At 40.1% G+C, this 24,232-nt stretch overlaps 1 protein-coding gene across 8 annotated transcripts in view; it reads right to left on the reverse strand.

Moving 5' to 3' along the window:
- Window positions 1-23,135, reverse strand: part of LOC144089059 (uncharacterized) — a 90,915-nt gene extending 67,780 nt beyond the window's left edge. For 4 of the 8 annotated variants that reach the window (XM_077619943.1, XM_077619889.1, XM_077619900.1 and 1 more), the window contains exons 1-6: window positions 23,054-23,135; window positions 9,892-9,935; window positions 4,499-4,667; window positions 2,758-2,921; window positions 2,511-2,682; window positions 1,349-1,532 (exon numbers count right to left, since the gene is read on the reverse strand). In XM_077619943.1, coding sequence (XP_077476069.1) covers window positions 1,349-1,532; window positions 2,511-2,682; window positions 2,758-2,921; window positions 4,499-4,667; window positions 9,892-9,935; window positions 23,054-23,075 — 755 coding nt within the window. In that variant the 5' untranslated portion in view covers window positions 23,076-23,135. Of the gene's footprint in view, window positions 1-1,348; window positions 1,533-2,510; window positions 2,683-2,757; window positions 2,922-4,498; window positions 4,668-9,891; window positions 9,936-17,037; window positions 17,188-21,317; window positions 21,525-23,053 lie in introns of those variants that run through there. The other 4 variants (XM_077619933.1, XM_077619909.1, XM_077619925.1 and 1 more) reach the window with 3 other exon arrangements.
- Between the last annotated feature and the right edge of the window lie 1,097 nt (window positions 23,136-24,232).

Genomic DNA, 24,232 nt, shown 5'->3' on the forward strand with positions numbered 1-24,232 from the left:
TCATCTAAATTTCTTTGTTATGTTACGAGCGCGTTACTGTGCAAAAAGTGTCTCCGTCTAATTTTAGTACTATTAAACACATTTTAGTACTATTAAACCACTAGTTATTTGTTACAATATCCTGTTTTGGGTGTTTTTTCAGAGGGTTGGAACGAATTAATTTGTTTTTAGTTCATTTCTATGGGAAACGTTCATTTGAGTTACGAGTAAATTGACATACGAGCTCAGTCCCGGAACGAATTAACCTCGTATCTCGAGGTACCACTATATCAGTATTATTGGATGGAAAATGGTCTCTACAGCATCAGAAAATCCCACATGTATTAAATGTAAAACGCGATTTTTCGTAAGCGGCATAGGGAAGCCAAAGGGTTGAACATTGACCCATAAACGCGATACTTTCCCCGCATTCTTTCGGTTCAGTTACTTATCAGTGGTTCCCCTTTAGATGTTTTCGTGTGAATGAATAGCCGACACGGGGCAGCCAGACGGCAACGTTTGCGCAACTCTGGGTGGACTCCTCCGAGCTCTCGAAGTCAACAGTGACTTCACTCCTCATGTGGAAAATGTCATTACTCGTGATTAGCGGGGGGCGTGTGCTCGAGCGGCGTGTAATAGCCGTTGGCTGTCCCCCACGTAGCATGAGGACTCAATTCCAGTGTGTCCTGCGGCAGAGCTGGGAGATTTATGGCCAGAAAGGAGGTTGGTCTCTCTCCACTTTAAGTCATATCTCAGTCCATTTAGCAGAGAGCGGTTTCATATCGCGCAATAAAGCTAATCTGCCCTTATTAGCATGTCCATTTGAGGGAGTCTTTGTGGGGCGAACACATGCCATCCCGTCACCAGTTCATTTTGTACGAAGGTCTCCATTGCGTGTTTTGTTTCTGTGTGTGTCTGTGTTGTGGTTGTATAAGTGTACCACCCCATTAGACAGAGAAGTCGTAACCCGGGCTTTTGTGCAGGAAAATAGTTTTCCATTGCTATGGTTTCGAAATGGAAAAATATTGGAGGAACCGTTCCGGATTTCTCTTAAGAGTTTAAAGTCCCACCATCACACTAATTAAATGACAGAATCTTGTCAAATTATTGAAAAATAACATATTAAAACTCACAAATACAAAGGTATTGAAATTGTACACGAACATTTTTTAGCTGAAATCGATTAAAAGTAAGGATTCCGTATGTACGATGCAATGGAAAACAAGTAGTTGAGACTCGTCGTCATTACCGTGCGATGAGTCGAAATATGAAATTGAAAGTGGGTTAGAAGAGGATATTAAGAGTTGTATTTAGGAACGCGGCACGTTGAGAACAGCAAGTAAGAGTCTGTCAGCTGAGCGGGACTCACTGTGCAAGGAGCTGCTGGAGGCTGGCGTGACCCCGGAGTTCTGCGATGGCGGCAGGCGTTTGACCCTCCTTGTTTGGCATCCGTATTGCGTCCTTCGCCCCCGGCTGCTGCAGCAGGAAGCGCGTCACCCGGACCAGGCCTTGACGGGCCGAGAAATGCAGCAGGGTCTCCCGAGGGTGCAAATCTACAAGACAAAGGGAGGGTTGAACACAAGTCAAGTTCGTAGACTATTAAAAATAACTGTATTTACATATTACGTGAAGGGCAGGAAGTATGAGTGCTTTTTTTCTGGATTAAACTGTATCTACGCCAAGTCCCTTGCTGGTAATACAACTTGAATTCGGGAAAATGTTAAGATTTTCAACGTCTTTCAAAGCAGCACTGCAACCACTCCCTAAGTTGTTGCACAAGTTTATTTTGTCTGTCTCTTTGTCTCTTGGCAAGACTTCTGTGATCCAAATGTGCTCGTTTCCATCAGACTTTGTGGCGGGCAGAGGGAGACATCTTCATTTGATTAGCGATCATCAACGTGCTTTGTTTTGCTGACGGTTTTCCTTCGAGAGCCTCCTAACTGCAGTCCGCCCACATTTGGGCGCTTTGCTTCATGGCGGCATCCATCGACCAACTGCTCTCACATTTATTTTGCAGACTGCTTGGAGCTGGTCTTATTGTTTGCGCAATTGGTCATGAAACAAAATGTAATGTATTTACTCACATATAAGCCGCTTTTGTCGGGACACCAAAAAATGACTGAATCGAGGGTACGGCTTATATGCGCATAAAAAACACGACATGCACGAAACTGCATCTTGACGCCGCAATGGCATGATGACACCAACACAAAATGGCGCCGTGACATCAAGACACAATGGTACCGTGACGTCACGACGCAAGCGAATGCGGCGGATAAGGTAATTTATTTCAAAATACAGAATGTGGCATACGGCTTATATGCGAGTAACTACAGTAATTTGATTCTTTGAATCATTTTTTTCCTAACTTGCTCAGGTGTCCTTCCACTCGGTGAGAATTCGAGAAAAAAATAGTAGCAATATCACCACTTAAATCTTCTACATGGCATATTTCCCATCTTTTTTTATAACAAACATGTTTTACCTTGTTGTAAATAATGAGTTATTTCAGTAAATACCACAAGACTGACCTGCACTTTCAGAACATTGGTTCCCCAATAAATTCCATCCCGGCGGCAGGGGGATGTGGTGGAGGGCCGAGGCCAGACTCTCATCCAGACGCTCGCACTCCATCAGGGGGACGTGGCACTCGTCCAGGAGCGGCGCCCCCTCCAGGCCGTCGGTGCGGCCCACGGTGCTGACCTGGTTGGTCAAAGGTACCATGTTAATGCATCACCTCGATACCAAAGTTGGCTCCTGGTTTGTTTGGAGGCTCACCAGAAACTGAGCCATGTCGAAAGGAAAGTCTTGCAAGAAGGTGAAGCGTTGCTCCGCTAAAGGAGTAACGTGAGACGAGAACGTCGTGGGCTCCTCGGGGGTGTCGGTGTCACCACGGGTGACAGCACAGAGCGTGACCAAAACCTCTTCGCAACAGCCATGAGCTACGTGGGGTAGGAAAGAAATTATTATTATATCCATTGTTTATCATTTAAGCTCAATATATGAGTAACAAAAAATGGTTCTCACAATTTTTTTAAATATTACTCTTTTGTCTTGTCAATGACGTGCCCTTTTTTTAAAACATGAAAAAGGCGGTATTCTGGCATTGCCCCGCCTACTTTTTAGTGTCATTCTATCAACCCTTTGCACTGTAAATGTCAAGAGAGCAAAAGCGAACACGTCGTCAGATCTGATCCCACCAGACCACCGAATGAAACAAGCACGTTTGTTTAAAATGGAGAATGATTTGGGGGAAGCAGATAAATCATTTATTCCGTCTTCTCTCTCTTCCCCTGCCATAATATGTCCAGACAGACTTCCTCCTATATATTATCTGTGTGTTTCTGTAAATATGATTCTATGTTCCTTAATAAGACGTGATATATGCACCATTAATTTGTTCATAATTAAGAGAGCAGGAAAGGATTTACTATATTTTGCGAAGCATTTACTATATCTTGGTAAGAGAGGAGAGAGCAAGAAAATGACAGCTTTTTCTATAATCAAACCTATCTGGAGCCTATTTTGGCCAATCCGGTGAACAGATGGGCATACAAACAAACTAGCAGATGCTCATGTGTAACACACAGGCCACTAATGTATAAAAAAAAAAAATTCGGGCATAGAAAAAAAAAAAGTATCAACTGAATCAAACTCTTTTGCAGAGTCAAACTGTCACCATTTTATTTTACTGAAGTGGCATGTTTTAAAGTAACTGATTCAGGGTTTTCACGGTCATTTATCCCAAACAAAAAGGTTGTTCAGGGTACATACAGAACTATTCAACAGTCAATTGCAGGGACTATTACTTTAAAAAAAAAAAAAGATTATGATTCGGTTACAAGAATCATGTCACAACATGCGTAAAAAAAATGATAATTAATCTTTTCCAAAAGTAATAAGTGGCTGCCGGGTTACAGGTAGGAGTAGTAGTACTAGTAGTCATACTAGTAGTAGAACTAGTACTCATAGTAGTAGTAGTAGAACTAGTACTCATAGTAGTAGTAGTAGAACTAGTACTCATATTAGTACAACTAGTACTCAGTAGTAGTAGTAGAACCAGTACTCATAGTAGTACAACTAGTACTCAGTAGTAGTAGTTGTACTAGTACTCATAGTAGTAGTAGTAATAGAACTAGTACTCATAGTAGTAGTAGTAGTAGAACTAGTACTCATAGTATTAGTAGTAATAGAAGAACTAGTGCTCATAGTAGTAGTAGTAGTAGAACTAGTACTCATAGTAGTAGTAGTACTAGTAGCATTACTAGTAGCAGTACTAGTAGCAGTACTAGTAGCAGTACTAGTAGCAGTACTAGTAGCAGTACTAGTAGCAGTACTAGTAGCAGTACTAGTAGCAGTACTAGTAGCAGTACTAGTAGCAGTACTAGTAGCAGTACTACTAGTAGTGCTAGTAGTACTAGTAGTAGTGGTACTAGTAGTAGTACTAGTTGTAGTTGTTTGCAGTGGCGTGCGTGCCAGTGTGCTGTTTGGGCCATGAACATTTGGACACTCCTCTTACCGGGACAGAGTGCCTGCAGGGTGTCATGGCCGCTCCTCAAAGTGCTGCTCAGGTGCCTCTGTGTGCTACCGGCGAACAGCAGGAAGTAGTTGCAGGCGGCGGCCGCCGCACCCACCCCCTCCATGGCCAGCTCATCGTCAGTAAGCTGCACAGTGATCATGCAGCGGCCCTGCACATATGGACAGATATATAGATATTATTTTACAATGACATTAACGTACAATCTTGTAAAAACTTTTCACCATTGCGTGTTCCTTCATTGTTTTTGTTTCTTGGAGACACGGCTCGGCTCAATGATGAATTATTAGCCTCTGTAGAGGGTCTATTGTCACGGCGTTGTCACTTTCTGACACTACTGTTGGTCACTTGTGAATACAATGTAGAAACACACACAAGCGGACACACACTTGTTTTTGAAAAGCCACAATCGACCGAATTGTGCGTCCGAGAATCTTTTGGAATGAAGTGATGTCACGCCACTACATGGCGAGCAGGAGGGATGGCATCTCAAAGGGCTCGATTGTTTGCCTTTAGCTTCTTTCCAATGGGGGAACTGGAGCTTGATTGACACAGCCGAGGGATTATGGGACACTTCATCTCGTTGCGGTCTTGTCGCCTACTAAGTTCGATGTGGTGCAGAAATCGCTTGGACCGACGGGGTCAAAGGTGCTTCCTCCTCTCGTTTAGTGTGCTAGACTCGGTTCTCATTTCAAGAACTGGGCTTGCAAGCAAGACCACGTACATGCTCCAAATTTTGGCTCGTAAAAGATAACCCTGCGTTAGATGAGTCTGATAAGTGTAATTAAAAATGGTAAGAACGTTAGAGAATGAAAATCAGTCATTACTTTTGAGTTAAAGTTGGAAAAGTTCAAAACACATTGAAAATAATTTGACATGTTTGACCGAGGTGTGTCCTCTAATTATCACATGTTTTTAAACTTGTAATTAGTCGGCCGGCCCATTTAAAGTGTGGGAAGTAAGACAGCGTTGTTTGGTGACGCAAAATATGAACCGGAGAACGAGAAGGAAATAAGAAGAGAAAAGATGCTACAGATCATCTCACAGTTGCACAGGCAGAAATTTAAGATCAGTAATTACCGTATTTTCCGGCCTGTATGTCGCACTTGTTTTCATGGTTTGACTGGGTGTGTGAGTTATATTGACGTGCAGTTAAAGTCTTATGTTGTGATTTTTAAAGCTATAGTTAGACAAAAAAAATCTATTAATGTAACATTAACAATTGCTTGCTTTGACGATTGTTGCCTATTTTACTATAGCGTTAACATATAATGTTGTATACCCTAGTAAACCATTTTTTATCCTTTTCTGGCTCGTGCAACCCAATACTCCAGTGCGACTTATATGTCAGAAAAATATGATAAACTTGCTGGATGTGGCGGATTTTAGTTAATTTGTGGCAAATTTGGACAGACAACTCCTTCCATTCAGGACAAAACAGCCATAAACACCTTCCATAGAAAGTAAAGGTGAACTTTGTAAGTGAGGTCTACTAAGTTGAGTGTCGACAAAACCTGATAATGAGCGGGCCGCTTTAACGTCAACTTAATTTCACGTGGGCTGGACCATTTTAGATATAATATTTAGATTTTTTTTAAATAAATTGATTAAAAGACCTGAATATTCAGATTTTTATAGATCTAAAACAATGTTTATTGTAGTTTTTTTTATATATTTTTAGATTTTACAAAATGATTTTTGAACTAAAAACACAGAAAAAATGGATAAACAAATTACAATTATTGATTTAAAAGGGGGGAAAAATCAGGAAATTTAATATACATTTATACTCTTCATTTTAATTTGATCCTAAAACAGAAAGTCAGCACTCATGATTTACTTTCCCGGGCCACACAAAATGATGCGGCGGGCCAGATTTGGCCCCCAGGCCGCCACTTTGACACATGTGGTCTAGCAGTTATTATACATGATCAGTAGTCATACCTGTCAACCTCGGCCAATTGCCCCCCCCCTTAATAATGATGCCAATTCCCCCTTACTAATCGATAGTACACCATACACATTTATTTACATAGGGCGCACTTAAAAGTCTAAAAAAAATTCCCAAGGTGGACGGGGTACCCAATCAGTCGGTGCGCCTTTTGTATGCACTAAATTCAAATTCTGTAGATGTCGCTGTATGACGCTGACAGCATGACACTCTGGGTACATTGCTTACTGACGCGCTATATTTACATCGTGAAAAGGTGCATGCGCATATCATTCTTAAAGCATGACAACATTAGCAAACGACGATGCCGTTTTCATTGGCTACCAGTGCCCGAGACGATACGGATTAGAGCCGAAATGGTTAAAACGAGACCGTTTTTACAACAACAACAAAAAATTACCGTACAAAAGTTCTTATACGGCATAGCCAAATTTAAAATGATCAAAAAAACGTCTAAAATACGGGAAAAACGCACAAGTTGACAGGTATGAGCAGTACAGATGGTTATCGTACTGTGTCAAACACGCAGTCTGGCAGTCGCCCAAACATCCAAACAGCAAGCGGCAGACTATTGCTATGCAAGGGAAGTCTTTTGGGCTCAACACGCAGGGCCAAGTAGTAAGTGCGCTAAATGAGCTGTAGATAGGTGAAGACCAGCAGGCATGACATTGTGTCTATTAAAATCTCATCTCTTATCTCAGGCCCAGATTGGAAATTAGGAGGTTCAGGCACTACTGAGCAGATTGCCACCTCCCCGGATTTGTGACTCTGCACTCCATGCCAGAATGAAAACATATTAAGGGTCCAAATAAGATCCCCCGCATTCACAAGGAACCGGCGATAGGCGAGTCCATTTAGCAAAGTCGTTTCTCAAATGATTCCTGACGGCAGCAAAACAATATTTTCCCGCTGCTTGTTTTGGATGCAAATTAATATCCGCTCATCGCCAACGACATTACGAGTGGGCGACTTGTGAAAAACAGACGTTCTGCGGTAAAGTGGCTATCGATCCGTCTGCGATGACTACATTTATACAAATGCGTGAGAAAGGGGATGCTCGGAATATCAAGTGGCTGTCACGATTCATATGAGGCAAAAAAGGAAGTGGAGCGAAGTTCAATTAAACCAAATGGATCCAGTAAAAAAAAATTGAGGATAGGAATTTAAAAGTCCCCCTGAAATCCCTGTATATCACATTTTTGGCATCAGTGGCACCTTCTGAAAGGTTTTAAAAATCTGCTTTCCTTTCCTGTTTCATTAAGCAATTTGGTAGATGCAATTATACCACTAGAGTCTTGAGGGCTTTGTTAAGAGCACAACATTAAACCATCCTTTTTGGTGGAAAAGAGCTTTTTAGGGATCAATTCTAGGGTGTGTGTACGTGTCCAAGAGAGCTCAAGTTGGTAGCAGGTAAGATTAGGGGTTTAATGCATGTGAATTAATTCCAACAAATGTGACAAAGTTTTTGCACAGATTTTCTTTTGGCTTTTCTTGTATAGTTTGCCAGCACGCATATTTCCTGTTTTGTTGATTTGAAATGAAAAATATAAGGCTATTTATCTTAAAAGTGAAAAATAATGAGGCTCTTTAATATAGAATGAAGATCTAACATGCACAAAATCCCTGTCCTACTATTTGTATTCTATTGCACTTTTGGACCACAAAAACATACAAGAGTTCAAAATATTCATTTGTACATTATCCGTATCGCTTATCGTCTCAAGGAGGGGTGCTGAAGCACGAGTAGTCAATCATTCAAGCTCACACTCCTATTCAGGGGAATATTTGGACTCTTAATCATGCTATATGGTAACTCCCTAACCCTTCACCTATAAATACTGTATTTTCTCACATATAAGCCGCCTCCGCGTATAAGCCGCACCCTAAAATTGCCTTAAAATCGTCTAATTTTGCCATTTCTCTCGTATAAGCCGCCCCCTGGTTGACAATTTTCATCTCCATATTCATGGTTTTAATAAGGAGTACAAATGTGTTACTTTGAAGGGAAAATCTTAAGAAAAATCATTGCACATGGTATTTCTGAGATTCTGTATAAATCGATTGCTGGATTTCACATTCCTAAATGGTGTTGCCTGCACGTAGACATATTCAAAAAGGAAGTCACGGGAGCAGTACAACCAGGAAGTGTAGTAAGTAGTGGTCAGGTTTGTCAGTCCTAGGTAGGATGGCGGCGCCCCGAGCGAGCAATGGCGCGCACAAGTAAGACAATTTTTTCACGTTTTGTGCAAGATACGTTTTTTCTTGAATTTCATTCAGAGACGTCAAAATAATTATTATTACCATTATTATACTGTTTTTCTTCACTTTGTTTGACTTCCTGGGGCTCCGGGGCTGTATGATAAACCCTGGATAAGAACTTCAGTGAAAATGCCTAATGAGGCAATGAACCTGACTGGTTGGGCATGAAATCAGAGCTCCACTGTAAACTGGAGATAACGTTGTCAAGTGTGCAACTCTTGTCCCCGGACTTATCTCATTTCCCCCGTGTGCCTTCTCCAGCCTGCCGAGTGCGAATGCCCCTAAACACTCCAGCAACTGCAGGGCGCTTCAATTCTAAAATTAGCCGCCTGGATGCGGTTGACTACGATAATTGGGCAACTAACGTGGAAAGGTGGGAATTTGGCTCCAGTCGGTTCCAGAACCAGGGGGGGGCTAACCGCATATTAGGTAACAGACAACCCAAGCTTCCACCATGAAAAAAGGTTTGTCTCCAAACTGAGCTGTTACCTGTCAAAAAAAAAACTAAGTTGAACCCTCAAATTCCGCACACGTCAGTGCCGTTATTGCAACTAAGTTTGGTTTGGTTTCGTGGTGACTGCATTTTATACCCCATGGTATTTCCTTTTCTTCAGTTGGCATTGAGTGAGTGAATCATAGAACAAAGTGTTTAACATAGCTCTAGAAATGCCTTTCCCCCTTTTGCAGTTGAGTCACAACATCTCCGGGCCACAAACTGTTGCTGTTTTGTGGTCGCCGAGAGCAACTGGATCTGATAAGATTGGTTATCTGCATCCATGCAATACCTATGAAACAGTTTTAACCATTTCTATCAATCGCAAATGCATTTTGGATCTGAAAACCACCATACATTTCTTTACAAATGTCATATAAAACCTAATGTATATATAAAACCTATAAATACCCTATGGCGCTATGGTCTGGTATGCAATTACATCTCAGTTTACCACTTTGGTGGTGACATTACGGCTTGCAACATACAAAACACACAGTCACTAAAATAGTCAGGCAACCTTTAGGACTGACAAAACTCAGGACAGTATGCATCATCGTAAAAGCTTGGCCTTTAAACGGCCGGCACACCTGAGACATGACGCAGAAACGCAAAGCAGATGGTTGTTTAGATTGGCAAAAACACTTTTGCAAGGTCAACTGCGATACTTACATACAGAGGAGCTTGATGGGGAGTGAGTTTCATGTCCCTGGGAACTGTGGAGATAGAAAACAAGGGTAAATTAACATTTCTTGAGCAAAAACATGAGTTTTTGTTTTGAAATATTACAAGTAGAGATGGGCGGTATGACAAATATTGTTATCACGCAAAAAAAAGATCAGTCCATATCGATCACAATCACATCTTTTTTGTTTCGAATTTGAAACTTTACATTTTTGCAATGTTTTCAGACTATTTGCATACAATGGGAAAACATCTTAAAATGAAGTAAGAAAAATAGTACAGGCTGTCCTCAAATGAAGACAGTGGATTGAGGACATTTTCAATAAGATTGCTCTTTGCGCACAGGTATTTACAAGGCATTAAATGTTATTTATTTATTTTCAAATAAAGAAAACGCCAGGGATAATTCACTTGGATCTTTTAGTGGGTCAGCTTGGTGTTGTCCTGCATCTCATAACCGATTGTGTTATTTTCCTTTTGCATTCATGCTCCGTGTTAGCCTCTATTGCTAACACATTAAAAACACGTTTCCTCGTCAGACTTTTCTTCTTCTGATCGTTGGTCTGGAACTAGCGTTCATTTCATAACAGCGCCCCCGTTCTGTGTGGTGGTCGGGTGGTGTAATCACAGTTTAAAATTATCAAAAGTTTTAAATTTCATCGTTGACAAAAGGTATTTCACGATAATTGTCATGATCATTTTATCGCCAAGCTCGAACTATAAGACAACCCTATTTAGCAAATAATGGTGGGCATGTTAAGTTGCCTAAAAAAAGTAAAAATAGTTCAGAGGCTATTATTGTTATTATTGTGACTGTGGAAGCGTCAGAACATTGCTGTTGACAAGATGTCAGTTAAGCTCGACCTTGGCACTCTTGCCAACACCGTGGGAGTGTTAACTGTGCAACAAACGTGCACCCGCATGCACGTCAGACCACACACCAGCTAGCCAAAACCAACAGGTCTGTGTCGGCCTCGGTTCATGCGGGGACAGCTGACGGAGACGGCGGGTCGAGGGGGCTTGGCAACAAAATTGAGCCAAACATTGAGTGAGCCGTTAAGGACTAGCATCACCTAACATCTATGTGGTCACAAACCACAGAGATGTCTGGTTCTCAGTATTCCTTTATTTACCGTTACCTAGTACTACGACGAATCCTGGATGAACTTGGAAGAATAAATCATCTTAACCACTGAGATGGGGAATAATACCATAAGTATTTTTTTCACTTTTGTGCCCAATAATTGGAACCCGATCCTCCAATAAGAATTAGTCGGATCAGGTAAGGGGATAATCGGTGGTTCTAATAATACTCTGGAGTCTAATCTGCTTGCCTTAAGTGCAATGGGACAGAGAGGAGCTTCCTTGCTGTGTGCAGAACTTCGATAAGGCTGTCTGTCACACAAAAAAACACTCCTAGAGGATCTTTTGTTAGTTTCCAGGCAGGATTTTTTTTTTAAATCATTGAGAAACATGTTAAGATTAGGTTACGTTGGGCACATATTTATAAAACCACTCTTTTTCTATTGATATTTGAAATAAATAAAAGCAATAACTGTAAACTCCATAAATCAAAAATTCCAATCCATGAGTACAGTAATCCCTCGAATATCGCGGCTTCACTACATTGCGGTTTCTTTCTGGGGGATTTTTTTTTTGTCAATTAAATTTTTTTTTGTAAGTTCATAAAAATGTGAAAATCCACTACTAGGACGACTCAGCAGTGAAGTTAAAAAAAACAAATTATTATTATTATTATTTAAAATAGGGGTGACTCTACATTGCAGTTTCTTTCTGGGGGAATTTTTTTTGTTAATTATTTTTTTGTAAGTTCATAAAAATGTGAAAATCCACTACTAGGACTCAGCACTGAAGTAAAAAAAAAAATCTATTTATTTTTATTTATTTATTTATTTTCATTTATTTATTTATATTTATTGTTATTTATTTATATTTATTGTTATTTATTTATATTTATTGTTATTTATTTATATTTATTGTTATTTATTTATATTTATTTATTTTTATTTATTTATTTTAAATAGGGGTGACCCTACTTTGCAGTTCATTAACCGCGATAATCGAGGGATTACAGTATGTATATAAGATGTACATGAATTTCCCTCAAAGCCTGGAAAAAAAATGCTGAAATAATTCCATTTTCTATAAATTTTCGTTGCGGTTTGTAGAGGGTGAAGCTAGAACTATTTCTGATTGGGTTGATTAATCCGCATGAGAAAGAATTATCTTTGTTCGTAAGAAAGGGCAGAAAACCCCAAAATAATAATAAATTAAATAATTCAAAAATACTAAAGAAACTTGTGCTTCTGGTTTTCTGTTAGACACTGCACAGTGTGGCAATCATTTTCTTTGTTTGATTAATGGACAAATGACAGACAGTAAGTCACACTGGTATTGAATGTTTTTAGCATACTAGTTATGTGTTACTTTGTTAATAGATGGCGAATTAGAAGAAATAAAACATTTTTTCCAATCCAATATCCTGTTTTGGGTGTTTTTTCAGAGGGTTGGAACGAATGAATTTGTTTTTAGTTCATTTCAATGGGAAACGTTCGTTCGAGTTACGAGAAGATCGACATATGAGCTCAGTCCTGGAACGAATTAACCACTGTATAAGCATTGCATTTGAAGGAGGTACTCAAAGAAAAGCAAGTGACTTTTACTTGTCTTAACTCTTCCTGCAAGTGTGTAACACAAGTATTATGGGAAATGGCATCCGTCAAGGTCATCCGACACTCGCCCGCTGTGAATAAACCGCCCATTTAGCGACACTAAAACTGGGTGCAGCCATCCGAGCACCACCAAGCTACATATGTTTCCAGATTGTTACGTCAGCCTCGCTCGAGTACATTACGGACATCAATCAATCAAAATGGCATAAAAAAAAAAAACGCTCGAGTTGGTTAACTTGAAATATTTATTATCTATTTTTCCCTTTCACCCAGTGAGTCGCCTTTATTTTTGGCCTCAACATATCCAGACACTGATTTTTATTTGTCCTGTAATGCTACACGGTGACCACGTTTTTTTGCCCTTTTAGGGGAAATACATTTTAAAAAAATTCCAGCGAGCGATCGAAGCCGTCTTGGAGATTTAGTGTGATAAAATAGTCCAATCGCTGTCTGACATTCCCCAGATTTTGTGAGTGCCTTTTTTACAGCTCTGATGGGACAGTTAGCTGAGACGTTAGCATTGCCGTGTGATTAAAAAGGCGCTGGTGGCGTTTGACCCAGTGCAGTTTGATGTTTAACTCAGTGTTTGTTTAACCGCCCCGTCCAAACGCCGGTTAGCAACGCTGGGCTCGACCTGTGCGACTGGTCGTTACTTATTTTTAAGGTTCGCTATCAGCCCCGCGGCTAAATGAGTGTGCGCGACGTCAGTCCCTCGGGGGGCCCCGACGGCGTCCACCTCCATTTAGATAGTCACGGCTGTTTGATTTAATCAAACCTGCCCATTGACATAACCTCCCCCCACAAGACCGCCCCCCATTGGACAAAAGCGGGCCGTGTGTGCACAAACGGCCGGCCGACAACGGCGAGCTGCGGGATGAAAGGTCTCCACGGTGTTTGTGGTGACAGTTATTACCCAAGCCCTTGCTGAAAGCAAATACCTGTCGGCCTAGATAGCATTATCTCAACTGGGGGCCGGTCTGTAATCAGGGACCGGGTCTTGACCGCTCCTCCTCTGGTTGGATGCCAACCCCACCTGACCTCCACCCTTTTGTTTCCACATAGAAGTTCTTTGTGGACAATGCTAATAAAAACAGTAGAACCTTTGGCTACTCAAACAATAGCATTTTGCTTATATAACATGAAGGGTATTTTTGCTACTTTTGAATTATTTTTTAATGTTGTGGAGACCATTTCCCATCCAAATATAGCAGTAGTAGCTTTCTGAGATAATGTGTATACCACAGGTGTCAAAGTGGCGACCGGGGGGCCAAATCTGGCCCCCCGCATCATTTTGTGTGGCCCGGGAAAGTAAATCATGAGTGCCGACTTTCTGTTTTAGGATCAAATTAAAATGACGAGTATAGATGTATATTAAATTTCTTGATTTTCCCCCTTTTAAATCAATAACTGTCATTTTTTAATCCATTTTTTTCTGTTTTTAGTTCAAAAATCATTTAGTAAAATCTAAAAAAATACAAGTAAAAAAAGCTAAAATCCACATTGTTTTAGATCTATAAAAAACGGAATATTCCGGGATTTTAATCCAGTTCTTTTAATCCATTTATTTAAAAAAATCTAAATATTATATCTAAAATGGTCCAGCCCACGTGAAATCAAGTTGACGTTAAAGCGGCCCGCGAACCAACCCGAGTCTGACACCCCTGGTGTATACCGTATTTTTTCGCATATTAGCCGCCTCCGCGTATAAGCCGCACCCTTAAATTGCCTTAAAATCGTTGAATTGTACAATTTCTCTCGTATAAGCCGCCCCCAGGTTCACAATTTTCAACTCCATATACATGGTTTTAATACGGAGTACAAATGTGTTACTTTGAAGGGAAAATCTTAAGAAAAATCATCGCAGGTGGCATTTCTGAGATACTGTATAAATCGATTGCTGGATTGCACATTCCTAAATGGTGTTGCCTGCACGTAGACAAATTCAAAAAGGAAGTCACGGGAGCAGTACAACCAGGAAGTGTAGTAAGTAGTGGTCAGGTTTTCAGCCCTAGGTAAGATGGTGACGCCCTGAGCGAGCTATGGCAGGCACAAGTGAGTTTTTTCACACTTTATGCAAGTTACGTTTTTTTCTTGAATTTTATTCAGACATCAAAATAAATGTTGTTTAGCGTTTTATCTGTTTATCTTCTCTCTATCTTGAAATAAATGACCGTATCGGCCACATTGTCTTGCGTTATGGCATTTCGTCTTTGTCATCGTGCAGTTTTGTGCATGTCAAGTCTAATTTGTGCGCATATAAGCCGTACCCTTCATTCAGTCATTATTTTTTTGCGACAAATACGGCCTATTTGCGAGAAAAAAAACGGGGTTTCTTCAAGCTGGCGAGAGAAGGCGGCACCTAACTGACTAAACATTTTGTTTTCATTTCTAAAGGGAGCATGCCGCTAACTTCAAAACGTTTAAGGCAGCTGGTGCATTTTTGCTATATAGGCCTGTCATAAGACTGTTTTAATTTTCGCCAAATCAGGCTTTACCCATGCAAAGGGTTAATCTAGCTAATTAGCATTGAGATTAACTTCGCAGCAAATCCAGCCACTTAATAAACAACCCTTTACGTACACAAAGCTGTCGACAACTTAATTACCCAAATTTTACAAACACAAAATATCGGTGTTTCAAGAACAATAAATTCCTATTCAGCAATGATTGGACTAGATTTACTGTCTTAAGGGAACATACATTGTATGTAAGCGAACTACGGAATACACCCATCAATTGGAAACAATTAGTCTGCTTTTTCACATTCTTAACTTCAGCTTTGCGCTCCAACCTGCCGTTTTAATGTAAATAAACACTCAAACCGCCTCAAGTTTTGACCGTTATCAGCTCTAACACCGCTACAAATCTCTTAAACGTGACACAGTCAGGAGACAACAGAGTTGTAGCTAAAGAAAGTGTCGGCAAGTCCCGATTGGGAGCTAATAGGTTTAACGAGGCCGATCCCCGGAGACCGCCAACCCGCGTTCCTGCAGCAGACTTGATCAGATTAATATCGCCCTTGCAAAACGCCTGCGAGCTGCTTTTAATCAACAGCGATGCAAAGGAGCCACGGGGAGAAAAAAAAAATCCCAAACTTGAATACTTTGCGGTTTGGCGGCTATGTATGTCGCTACCTCAGAACCACGTGATCGTGGGTCTCGGCCCACGTTCTGGATCTGCGAACCCTCTTGACGAAAGCGATGACAAACAGCTCGATCGCAGTGTCGTCATAGAAACCGCCCCTAAAACCTCGTCGGTTCTGGGAAGCCGCCACCTTGTGCACCAGGACCTAACTTCCTCTACTCACGACCACGCCACGGCGCTACCAGGAAACCCTGCTCTGAAGCACGCAAACTTAAAACAGGAAATGAATCTGTCGTCTTTGGCTTCGAGACCTCTGTGATTTAAACAGATGACTCAAATTAGACGAGAGTTTTTTTGTTTTTTCCTTGTTGAGGAGGTGGGGTGGACACATCTATTTTACGGCTACCCCAAACGAGCGATCCTTTAAAGGTCATTTGGCTTCAAGTTGCTACACGCAGACGCTTGCTGATTGGAGGCGCTTTTGAGTTGACCGAAAACTGATCTCAGAGTATGTTTACACGGTAGCTTTTCATTGACAAATGGCATTTTGGGGGGAATTTAAGATCATGGACACGCCATGCTCTGAGAAAAAGCATGTGAGATAAGTCTCAGTTATTGTCAAATTTAGGGCTCAAATTTTGGGGCCCATTTCAACAAATATTGCGTGCCTGTTTTTTTTTGCTAATGGGTTTGTTGGTTTGTCTTGGGGAAATACACATTACTAAAATTGCCATTTTCCTTACTTTAAACCCTCTAAGGCAAAAACGTATCATATTTGATATATAAATTTGGAGCAATGGGATATTTTTATTCAGGTGGATAAAGATTGATGTATCATAAATGTGCTATAAATCGATGAACCATAATATTTGAATTATATTTGTTTTGTTTTTGGGGTCCATTCAAAGATTAGAGTTTAGAGAATTATAATTTCCTCAATTTAAATTATTATTAAATTCTCAACAATAGATTCCTAGACATATTTGTGTATAACATTTGCATATATTGAAGGCGTCTTATATTTACACAAAGATAGGGCGTGCAGTCCTTCTTTTTTAATCATAAGAGGCACCCGAGGAAAACCTACAACAATGACGGAATTGATTTCGACATCCCTGATCTAAATATTCGTTTCAACGTACTTTGTCACCAGACAAATGTGGTCGCGTAAACCCGAGACAATTTTACAATCCAATCGCTAACCCGTAAAAAAAAAAACATTGGACGGTTACCAGGTGACGCCGGTTGGACTTTATCCTTTGGGATAAAATCCCATGGCGATTGCACGCAATTCCCTAATAAAAAAATAAAACATTTTTTTTAAAAACTGCCAGGGGTGGCATCAATGAGACCTTACCCCGCGGATTAGCTGGCGACGGTGGCCACGGGCAGAACTTCTTCAGGTGGCGGTCATCTTAAATCCATTAGCGAGAGTCCGGCAGGTGTGTTTACACCGCAGGTATCGAGGCATGTGAGCTCTCGCCGCGGCTAAATATGGCTTTGCGAACACGGGCGCTCGGGCTGATCAAAGCGCTGATGTCACGGGCGGTGGGCGGAGCCAACGGGCCACGGGTCTGCCGGGAAGGCAAACGCCGTTTAAGGCCGACGCGGCTTTAAAAGTGTGCTTGGACGGGGATTTGGCCAGCGTGGTTTCCTATGTGAATTTTGCAATTTCTCGTTGTGCCTGTGTGTGGTTTCTATGGGTATTTCATTTAATGTCCAAGAACATGTATGGGGGTTGGTCAATGACTGATTAGGAAATTTGGGTGAAAGGTTGTTGAACTATACGTGCTCAACAAAGGGACGGTAACCAATTTAGGTTGTGCCCATACGAGCAATTTGAGATGAGTAAAATTTTGAGCAATTATTTATCTTGAGATACGAGACAAATTTTGATATACGAGCATACAGTGGACACGAGGCTGCTCATAAGAACATCATGGCCACTGCCTTTCTGGTCGCAACTCCCTTGTGTAATGTCTCTACGAGCACTGGGCGGAGCGTTGCATTTTTTTCAGTGTTTTTCCCCCCGTTAGTCAGTGCGAATGGCGGAGATCGCTAATGCGAGAGGAGTCCATACTACTTCTCGTTGGCAAGTGGTCGTGCTTTATCCTATTGTGAGGACATTTGTGTGCATCATTTTGGGAATATTTTGAAGGGAAGACAAAAGCAAACAACCCTCGATAGGTTGCATCTGAAAGTCAGGGTGGAGGCGGGGCCAATAGAGCCAACCCGGGAGAAGAAAGGTATCAAAATTTAAAACATTAGAATTAAGTTTAGTGCAAGGTTAGATTACATTTATTTTTGAGTGTGTCTGGATCGTTAACTAAGTTCATTTAAATTTGTTTATGTCACAGGTGTCAAAGTGGTGGCCCGGGGGCCAGATCTGGCCCGCCACATCATTTTGTGCGGCCCGAGAAAGTAAATCATGAGTCCCGACTCTCTGTTTTAGGATCAAATTAAAATGAAGAGTATAGATGTACATTAAATTTCCTGATTTTCCCCCTTTTAAATCAATAATTGTCATTTTTTTAATCCATTTTTTTCGGTTTTTAGTTCAAAAATCATTTTGTAAAATCTAAAAATATATATTTTAAAAAGCTCAAATAAACATTGTTTTAGATCTATAAAAAATGAATATTCAGGGATTTTAATCCAGTTCTTTAAATCCATTTATTTAAAAAAATATAAATATTATATCTAAAATGGTCCAGCCCACATAAAATCGAGTTGACGTTAATGCGGCCCGCGAACCAACCCGAGTCTGACACCCTTGGTTTATGTTATGTTACGAGCGCGTTGCCGTGCAAAAACACATTAGTTGATCCGCCCTCTGCCGTTAAAACAGCACATTCAATGGCAGCCAATAAGTGAATGAGGAACCAGAAAATGCGCCAAAACCATGGAAATGCCCAAATAACCATCAGGAACCGACAAACGGACAAGAAGCCTCTCGAAAGTTTCCTCATAATGAATAGAAAATTATCCAAAATTACAATACAATACACTGGGCGCTAATGTAATGGGTCATTAGCAATGTGGCACCTGTTTTGGCCTCCAACTATGACGTAACCACATGACTGAATCCTGAAAACTTGTTTTTCCATGTGTGTTTGTGTGTCTTTAGCACGAATGTATCAACATGGCAAAAATAATTGAGTCATACATGCTCACTTCCCATTTCCAATTTTCATTTCCTGCCAAGACGCGATTGCCATGGCAACAAAACACCGTCTTTTTGACCTAAGAGGGACTAATAAGGGTCCTGAAAAATGAAAAGATTTACAGAGGCTACTCATAAAGTGCCAATTAATCGTCTCATCGTTTGATGATGTACGTACATTTACGAGGAGCGATGATGTTAACGGGACGTCGCCTCTTCACTTGAAAATTATGTTTACACATTAAAAGCGTCCTCATTATACCCGAGGGAGCAGTATGTTTATTTTGTATCTGACACGCCTGTTAAAACACTCAAAGCTTGTAAACCTGTTCACTGTTACTTACATCGATGTTTTTAAAATGGCCTCCCAGGTTTAGATTTACAACGGTATGAAAAAAAAAAGGTCAATTCAATCAAGTCATTGCATTTAATGAAGACATTTGCATTTAAATGGGCTTTTAATTACGATTCTGGGTTGGCCTTTAACGTCAAAATGACGGGAACCCCAAAGTCAAGCTGACAGGTTCTTATCCTTGAAAACTCCGATCTTCGCCATACGATGGTAAACGTACGCAATTAAAAGGCTTGTTATTTTTGGGTATACAACATCCTATACCAACGTAAAACGATTTACCGTATTTTCTCGCATATTAGCCGGCTTGGCGTATAAGCCACACCCTTAAAATTGCCTTAAAATCGTTGAATTTTACAATTTCTCGCGTATAAGCCGCCCCCTGATTTACAATTTTCACCTCCATATTTATGGTTTAAATAGGGACACACAAACAAACAGCAAATCAACTATGACCTGTATTTTCGTTTTCGCTAACCGCTAACGCTAAGCTACTAAAAACAATTGAATCCACGCGTGTTCCTAAAAAAGTAAGCACGCTACTTAACTTTTGAAATAATGAGATGTTTTGACAATGTTTAAAATGCAAAACTTATTTAGAACATGACATTTTAATTAGTTTCCGTGGAAATTTGTAGTTTTGATACAAAATGCATACTTAGTAGTTTTGCAAAGACTGGTGTAATAAACTACGGAAGATTTGTAGCATATGGCAGTTTGTAATAATATATATCCTGTTAAAATGTGTCCATTTTAACATTTAAGATTTTTTTTTAAATGTAATTTTACACAAACAGACCAATTATGAGGAAAGCCTCACCCTGTCTGCAATTTACCGCCTGGGGTTGTTCTGGCTGTCATTTTCATCACAGTTGTCAAGGAGTTTTGATGTTAAACGAAAATAATAAATGCTGAAAATGTCCAAAAAAGGCCTGAAAAAGTCAAACAAAACCTTCTGACAACCTGCAGGTCTCACAAGGTTTCTGAAAGTTACGATTTGAACAATAGTACCACAAAATGCAGCAATAATACAGGAAATACATATTTTCCTCAATTGGCTGTCCTACTTTAGCTGACAATGTAATAATGGAATAGTTAGATCAGATTGGTTGGATGACAAAACCTACAAAAGACTATTTGAAATGATTTTGAATGAATGATATCTAGGGTGAAAGGTCCACGTTTAAACAACATTCATTTGCCATTGACGGTGCTCAAGCCAGTTGAAGCGGGAGGGCTGGCAGCGAGTGGTCGTGTTTCAGGACCATTGATGGCAAATATATGTCAAATCCATTTGACGGGTGGGGGGCATATGGGGGGGACAGTGGGCTTCAAGTACATGGTATTCAAGTCCATCTACGGTTTAGCAAGTTAAACTATTACAAAAATAAATCATTAAATTACAGGTTTGCTACCGTAAAATACAAACTAAAGAATTTGGGCAATGGAGCAAAAGATAAGTATAGATCACTATATTTGACAACTTTGTGCAATTTAATGTACTAAAAATAGATTTTTTTTATTTATTAGAGCACTTTCATCCGTAAAAATAAAGCTCAGAGAGCTTTTTATTATTATTATTTAAAACCCTTGTCACTTATCCACAAAAGTATAAAAGACAAATAAAACATAAATCTTTAGGTTACTTATATTTGCAATACGTTTGTACGTTTGTGGATTTTAAATAAAGTTTAAAATGAGGACAAAATAGTGGAGAGAATTTAGAGGCGTTTTAGGGTCATAGTGACTTTGAAACTGCATAAAGTTTACGAAAAGGGTTCAAAATGAGGTTTAGTAGAGTTTTAAAAAAAGAAAATGAAAAATAAATGAAAAGTTGTTAGAATAGCAAAAAGTTGATTAGAACGACATTTTGTAGCACCTCAGGCGTTCCTAATAAAATTCGATCGTGTACGCTCGACTACACTTTTTACTTTTTCGGTCATAGCACAAGTTTGGCACCTGTAAAAAGAGTTTGCGGGATAAAAATATAAATGAAAAGGTCTTAAAATAATAACGTCCACGCCTTTAAAAATGATTGCATGGAGAGAACGGAACTAGCTTGAACAACCGTGTAAGCGGCTCATGCGTTTAAAAGAAAACAAAAAAAGTTAGCTCTTCTTACCTGGAAGAGAAGGCGACGCCTCGAGTTTTCTTTTTTTAACCTTTTAGGCGCATAGTAGTCCCCAAAAAGTGTCCAAAATGTCCCTTTAACTGGGTGTCGGGCGATGGCGTAATTCCGTGCACGCACACGCACGAACGGATAAAAAAACAAAAAGTGTCCCGAGCGTGTTGACTCGACTTTTTTTTCAACGCAGTTGTTAGCGTCTCCCAGGACAACTCCTGGGGGCGGGGCTAGAGCTGCACCGGATGTGACGTTGATGTTGGCCGGACGTCGCATAATTTCAACTTTTTGTTTTACAAAGTATATACCCGAGAGTTGTTTTTATTTACTTGTGAAAGCTAAAAACCTTTTTGTGTAAGAACAAAGTTTATATTATTGTTATTGCAAAACAAATAATAAATACCACATTTTGAAAATGTCATTTGCTATTAATTTTCAATTTAGTTTTTAATATTTTTTAAATCATCCTAATAAAAAATAGATACTCACTTATTTTAAAACACCACCAATTAAGAAAAAACGATTAATTATTTTATTTTATTTGAGTGTAGGGGCGAATTATTTCATTTCATTGTATCCTGAAGAAGTTCTTCACAAAAAAAGTGGTGGCAACGTGTTAATAAGAAGTTAATTTATTTTACAATTTTAGAAAAACGTATACCAACATAAAGCAAATTTACTTAAAATATATATTTTTTTAATTTTCGGCTGAAGTAGTATCTCTTTTCCGGAAATGGAAAACCTTTTAATTGTGAGTGAGACACTGACCTCTGCTGGATCAACCTATCCAATTACACTTAAATAATAGTTCGCCTTTGTCACAAGTTTTAATTCTTCAGAATTTTTTTGTGTGAATGGCCGGCTGTTAGATACAAAATTCTGTAATGCCAAATTTAGCTTCCTTGTTTTGGGATTTGAAGGCTCTCAATAAAAGGTGGTTAAATTCTGCCAATCGTAGGGCACGAGGACACAAACAACCCTTCATGCTCATCCTAGGGGCAATTTAGATTGTCCAATCAGTCATGCATGCATGTCTTGTAAAAACACTGAAAATAATAATAATAATAGTGAAAAAAGGGGCACACCTGTGTGTGGCATTTGTAATGAACCCGCATTCCGGGGTGATAATAGTTCCATTTGCTGTCTAATTTTTTTCAAGGAGGCCCCAAAGGCGAAGATGGAAAAAGTCAAGCTGGCGGAACGTGGGCAAATTGGTGCGACAACAAAGAAGTATACACACGCCTTTGTGTGGCCGGACAAAAGCGGCTTTTGTCACATGGAAGGTTTGGACAGAAGAGATAGAAGAGGGAGCCCCTCCCCCCAAATAGTGTCAACACAAAGGAGAAGACAGGGTGATGCATGTATGGCCATTATGGGATGAAGTGGCTTCATTTACTTCCTGCTAACTCCGAGCACAAGAGTAAAAAAGCAAAGCTCAGTGTCAATCAAAATGATCTGGCTTGCAGTTATGAGATCGAGGGTTCAATGCTCAATGCACATGAGAACAAATAAATAATTATATATATATATATATATATATATATATATATATATATATATATATATATATATATATATGTAGATATATATGTATATTCTTACATTAAGTGGTTTCAAGCACACGTCTAAGACATTGGTGCCACCCTCACATTCAACAGATGACCTAAAGCTTGGTTGTCCTCGTCCAATAGGAAGCAAGGGATTTGAACAGGTAAAATTCAGTTTCGTCCACTCACCTGCAACGTATCCTGCGTCCATTCACGTCATTTACGGCGGGCCAGCATTCAGCCAACAAACTGTTGTTGGTGGTACTTATTTCCATTAGGGGCAAATAGCTGCAGTGCCCCATCAAATCCAGCAGAGGGTGCTGTGATAAAATGAAATGTGTTACTGTTATACATTTTATTTAGAGTTATGGCAGAGTAAGTAATTACGGACAAAGATGTGAGAGTAAAACTCATTTTCTGAACTGCTTTATCCTCACTAGGGTCGCAGGGGGTGCTAGAGCCTATCCCAGTTTCACTTTCCCCAAATATTCTATTTACTTAGATGCAACTCTGCATGTCGGAGTCAAGTTTGTCCCATTTTTTGTTTCCTCGTGGCCATTTCTAGAGCCCCTCCCCCACCAATTGGAATTATAATCCCAATGTTTGTCCGTTTGCCAGCGTTCCACCGTGACAAATGAAGGGCAATCTCTAGCAAAGCGTCTGCACACCCATTTTTTTCGCCACACTGGCGGGTAGGGATCACTTCACATTAGCTGCATTTGCGACAACAAACAGGATTGTTTGGGCATGACAAACTCACGCAGGAAGCGATGCGGGGAGATGTGGGCGGGGCTTCGGGAGTGTGGCCGTGCTAAATTTAGCCAATAGCTTTGCCGGGGTGGAGCTAATCCGCTTTGCGGCGGAATTATCTGGCCTCGGGATTATGGGGAGCTTTGCGCGCTTCTACTCTCTGGAATGATGTCCCATTGCGGACTGTACCAAATCTCCTCCGAGAGGGGGGTGGGTACGTGCATTGTGATCAAATTGATATTTTATATGATAGCTTAGCGTACAATTAGCCTAGCGCACAATTAGGATAGCTTGCATGTTTTGGGGATGTGGGAGGAAACCGAAGAAAACCCGTCCAAACCTGGGATTGAACCCTCGATCTTCAAACTGTGAGGCCAACATGCTAACCACTACAGGCGGTCTGAGCACGCACTATTTAAAAAAATAAATAAATAGTGGTGCTAATGTACTTTTATATGTAGGACACAAATGTGGCGAACAAATTTGACTGTTATTTTTCCCATTTTATAGTTATTCCACCCAAAACAACGAATCAGGGAACACCCACGTTTTTTTCATTAGCTTTCTAGTGCTGAGCTAGCTAGTAAAAATATGGACAGGATGACAGTACAGTCACAT

Source organism: Stigmatopora argus, chromosome 2, assembly GCF_051989625.1.
Source record: "Stigmatopora argus isolate UIUO_Sarg chromosome 2, RoL_Sarg_1.0, whole genome shotgun sequence".
Classification (NCBI taxonomy): domain Eukaryota; kingdom Metazoa; phylum Chordata; class Actinopteri; order Syngnathiformes; family Syngnathidae; genus Stigmatopora; species Stigmatopora argus.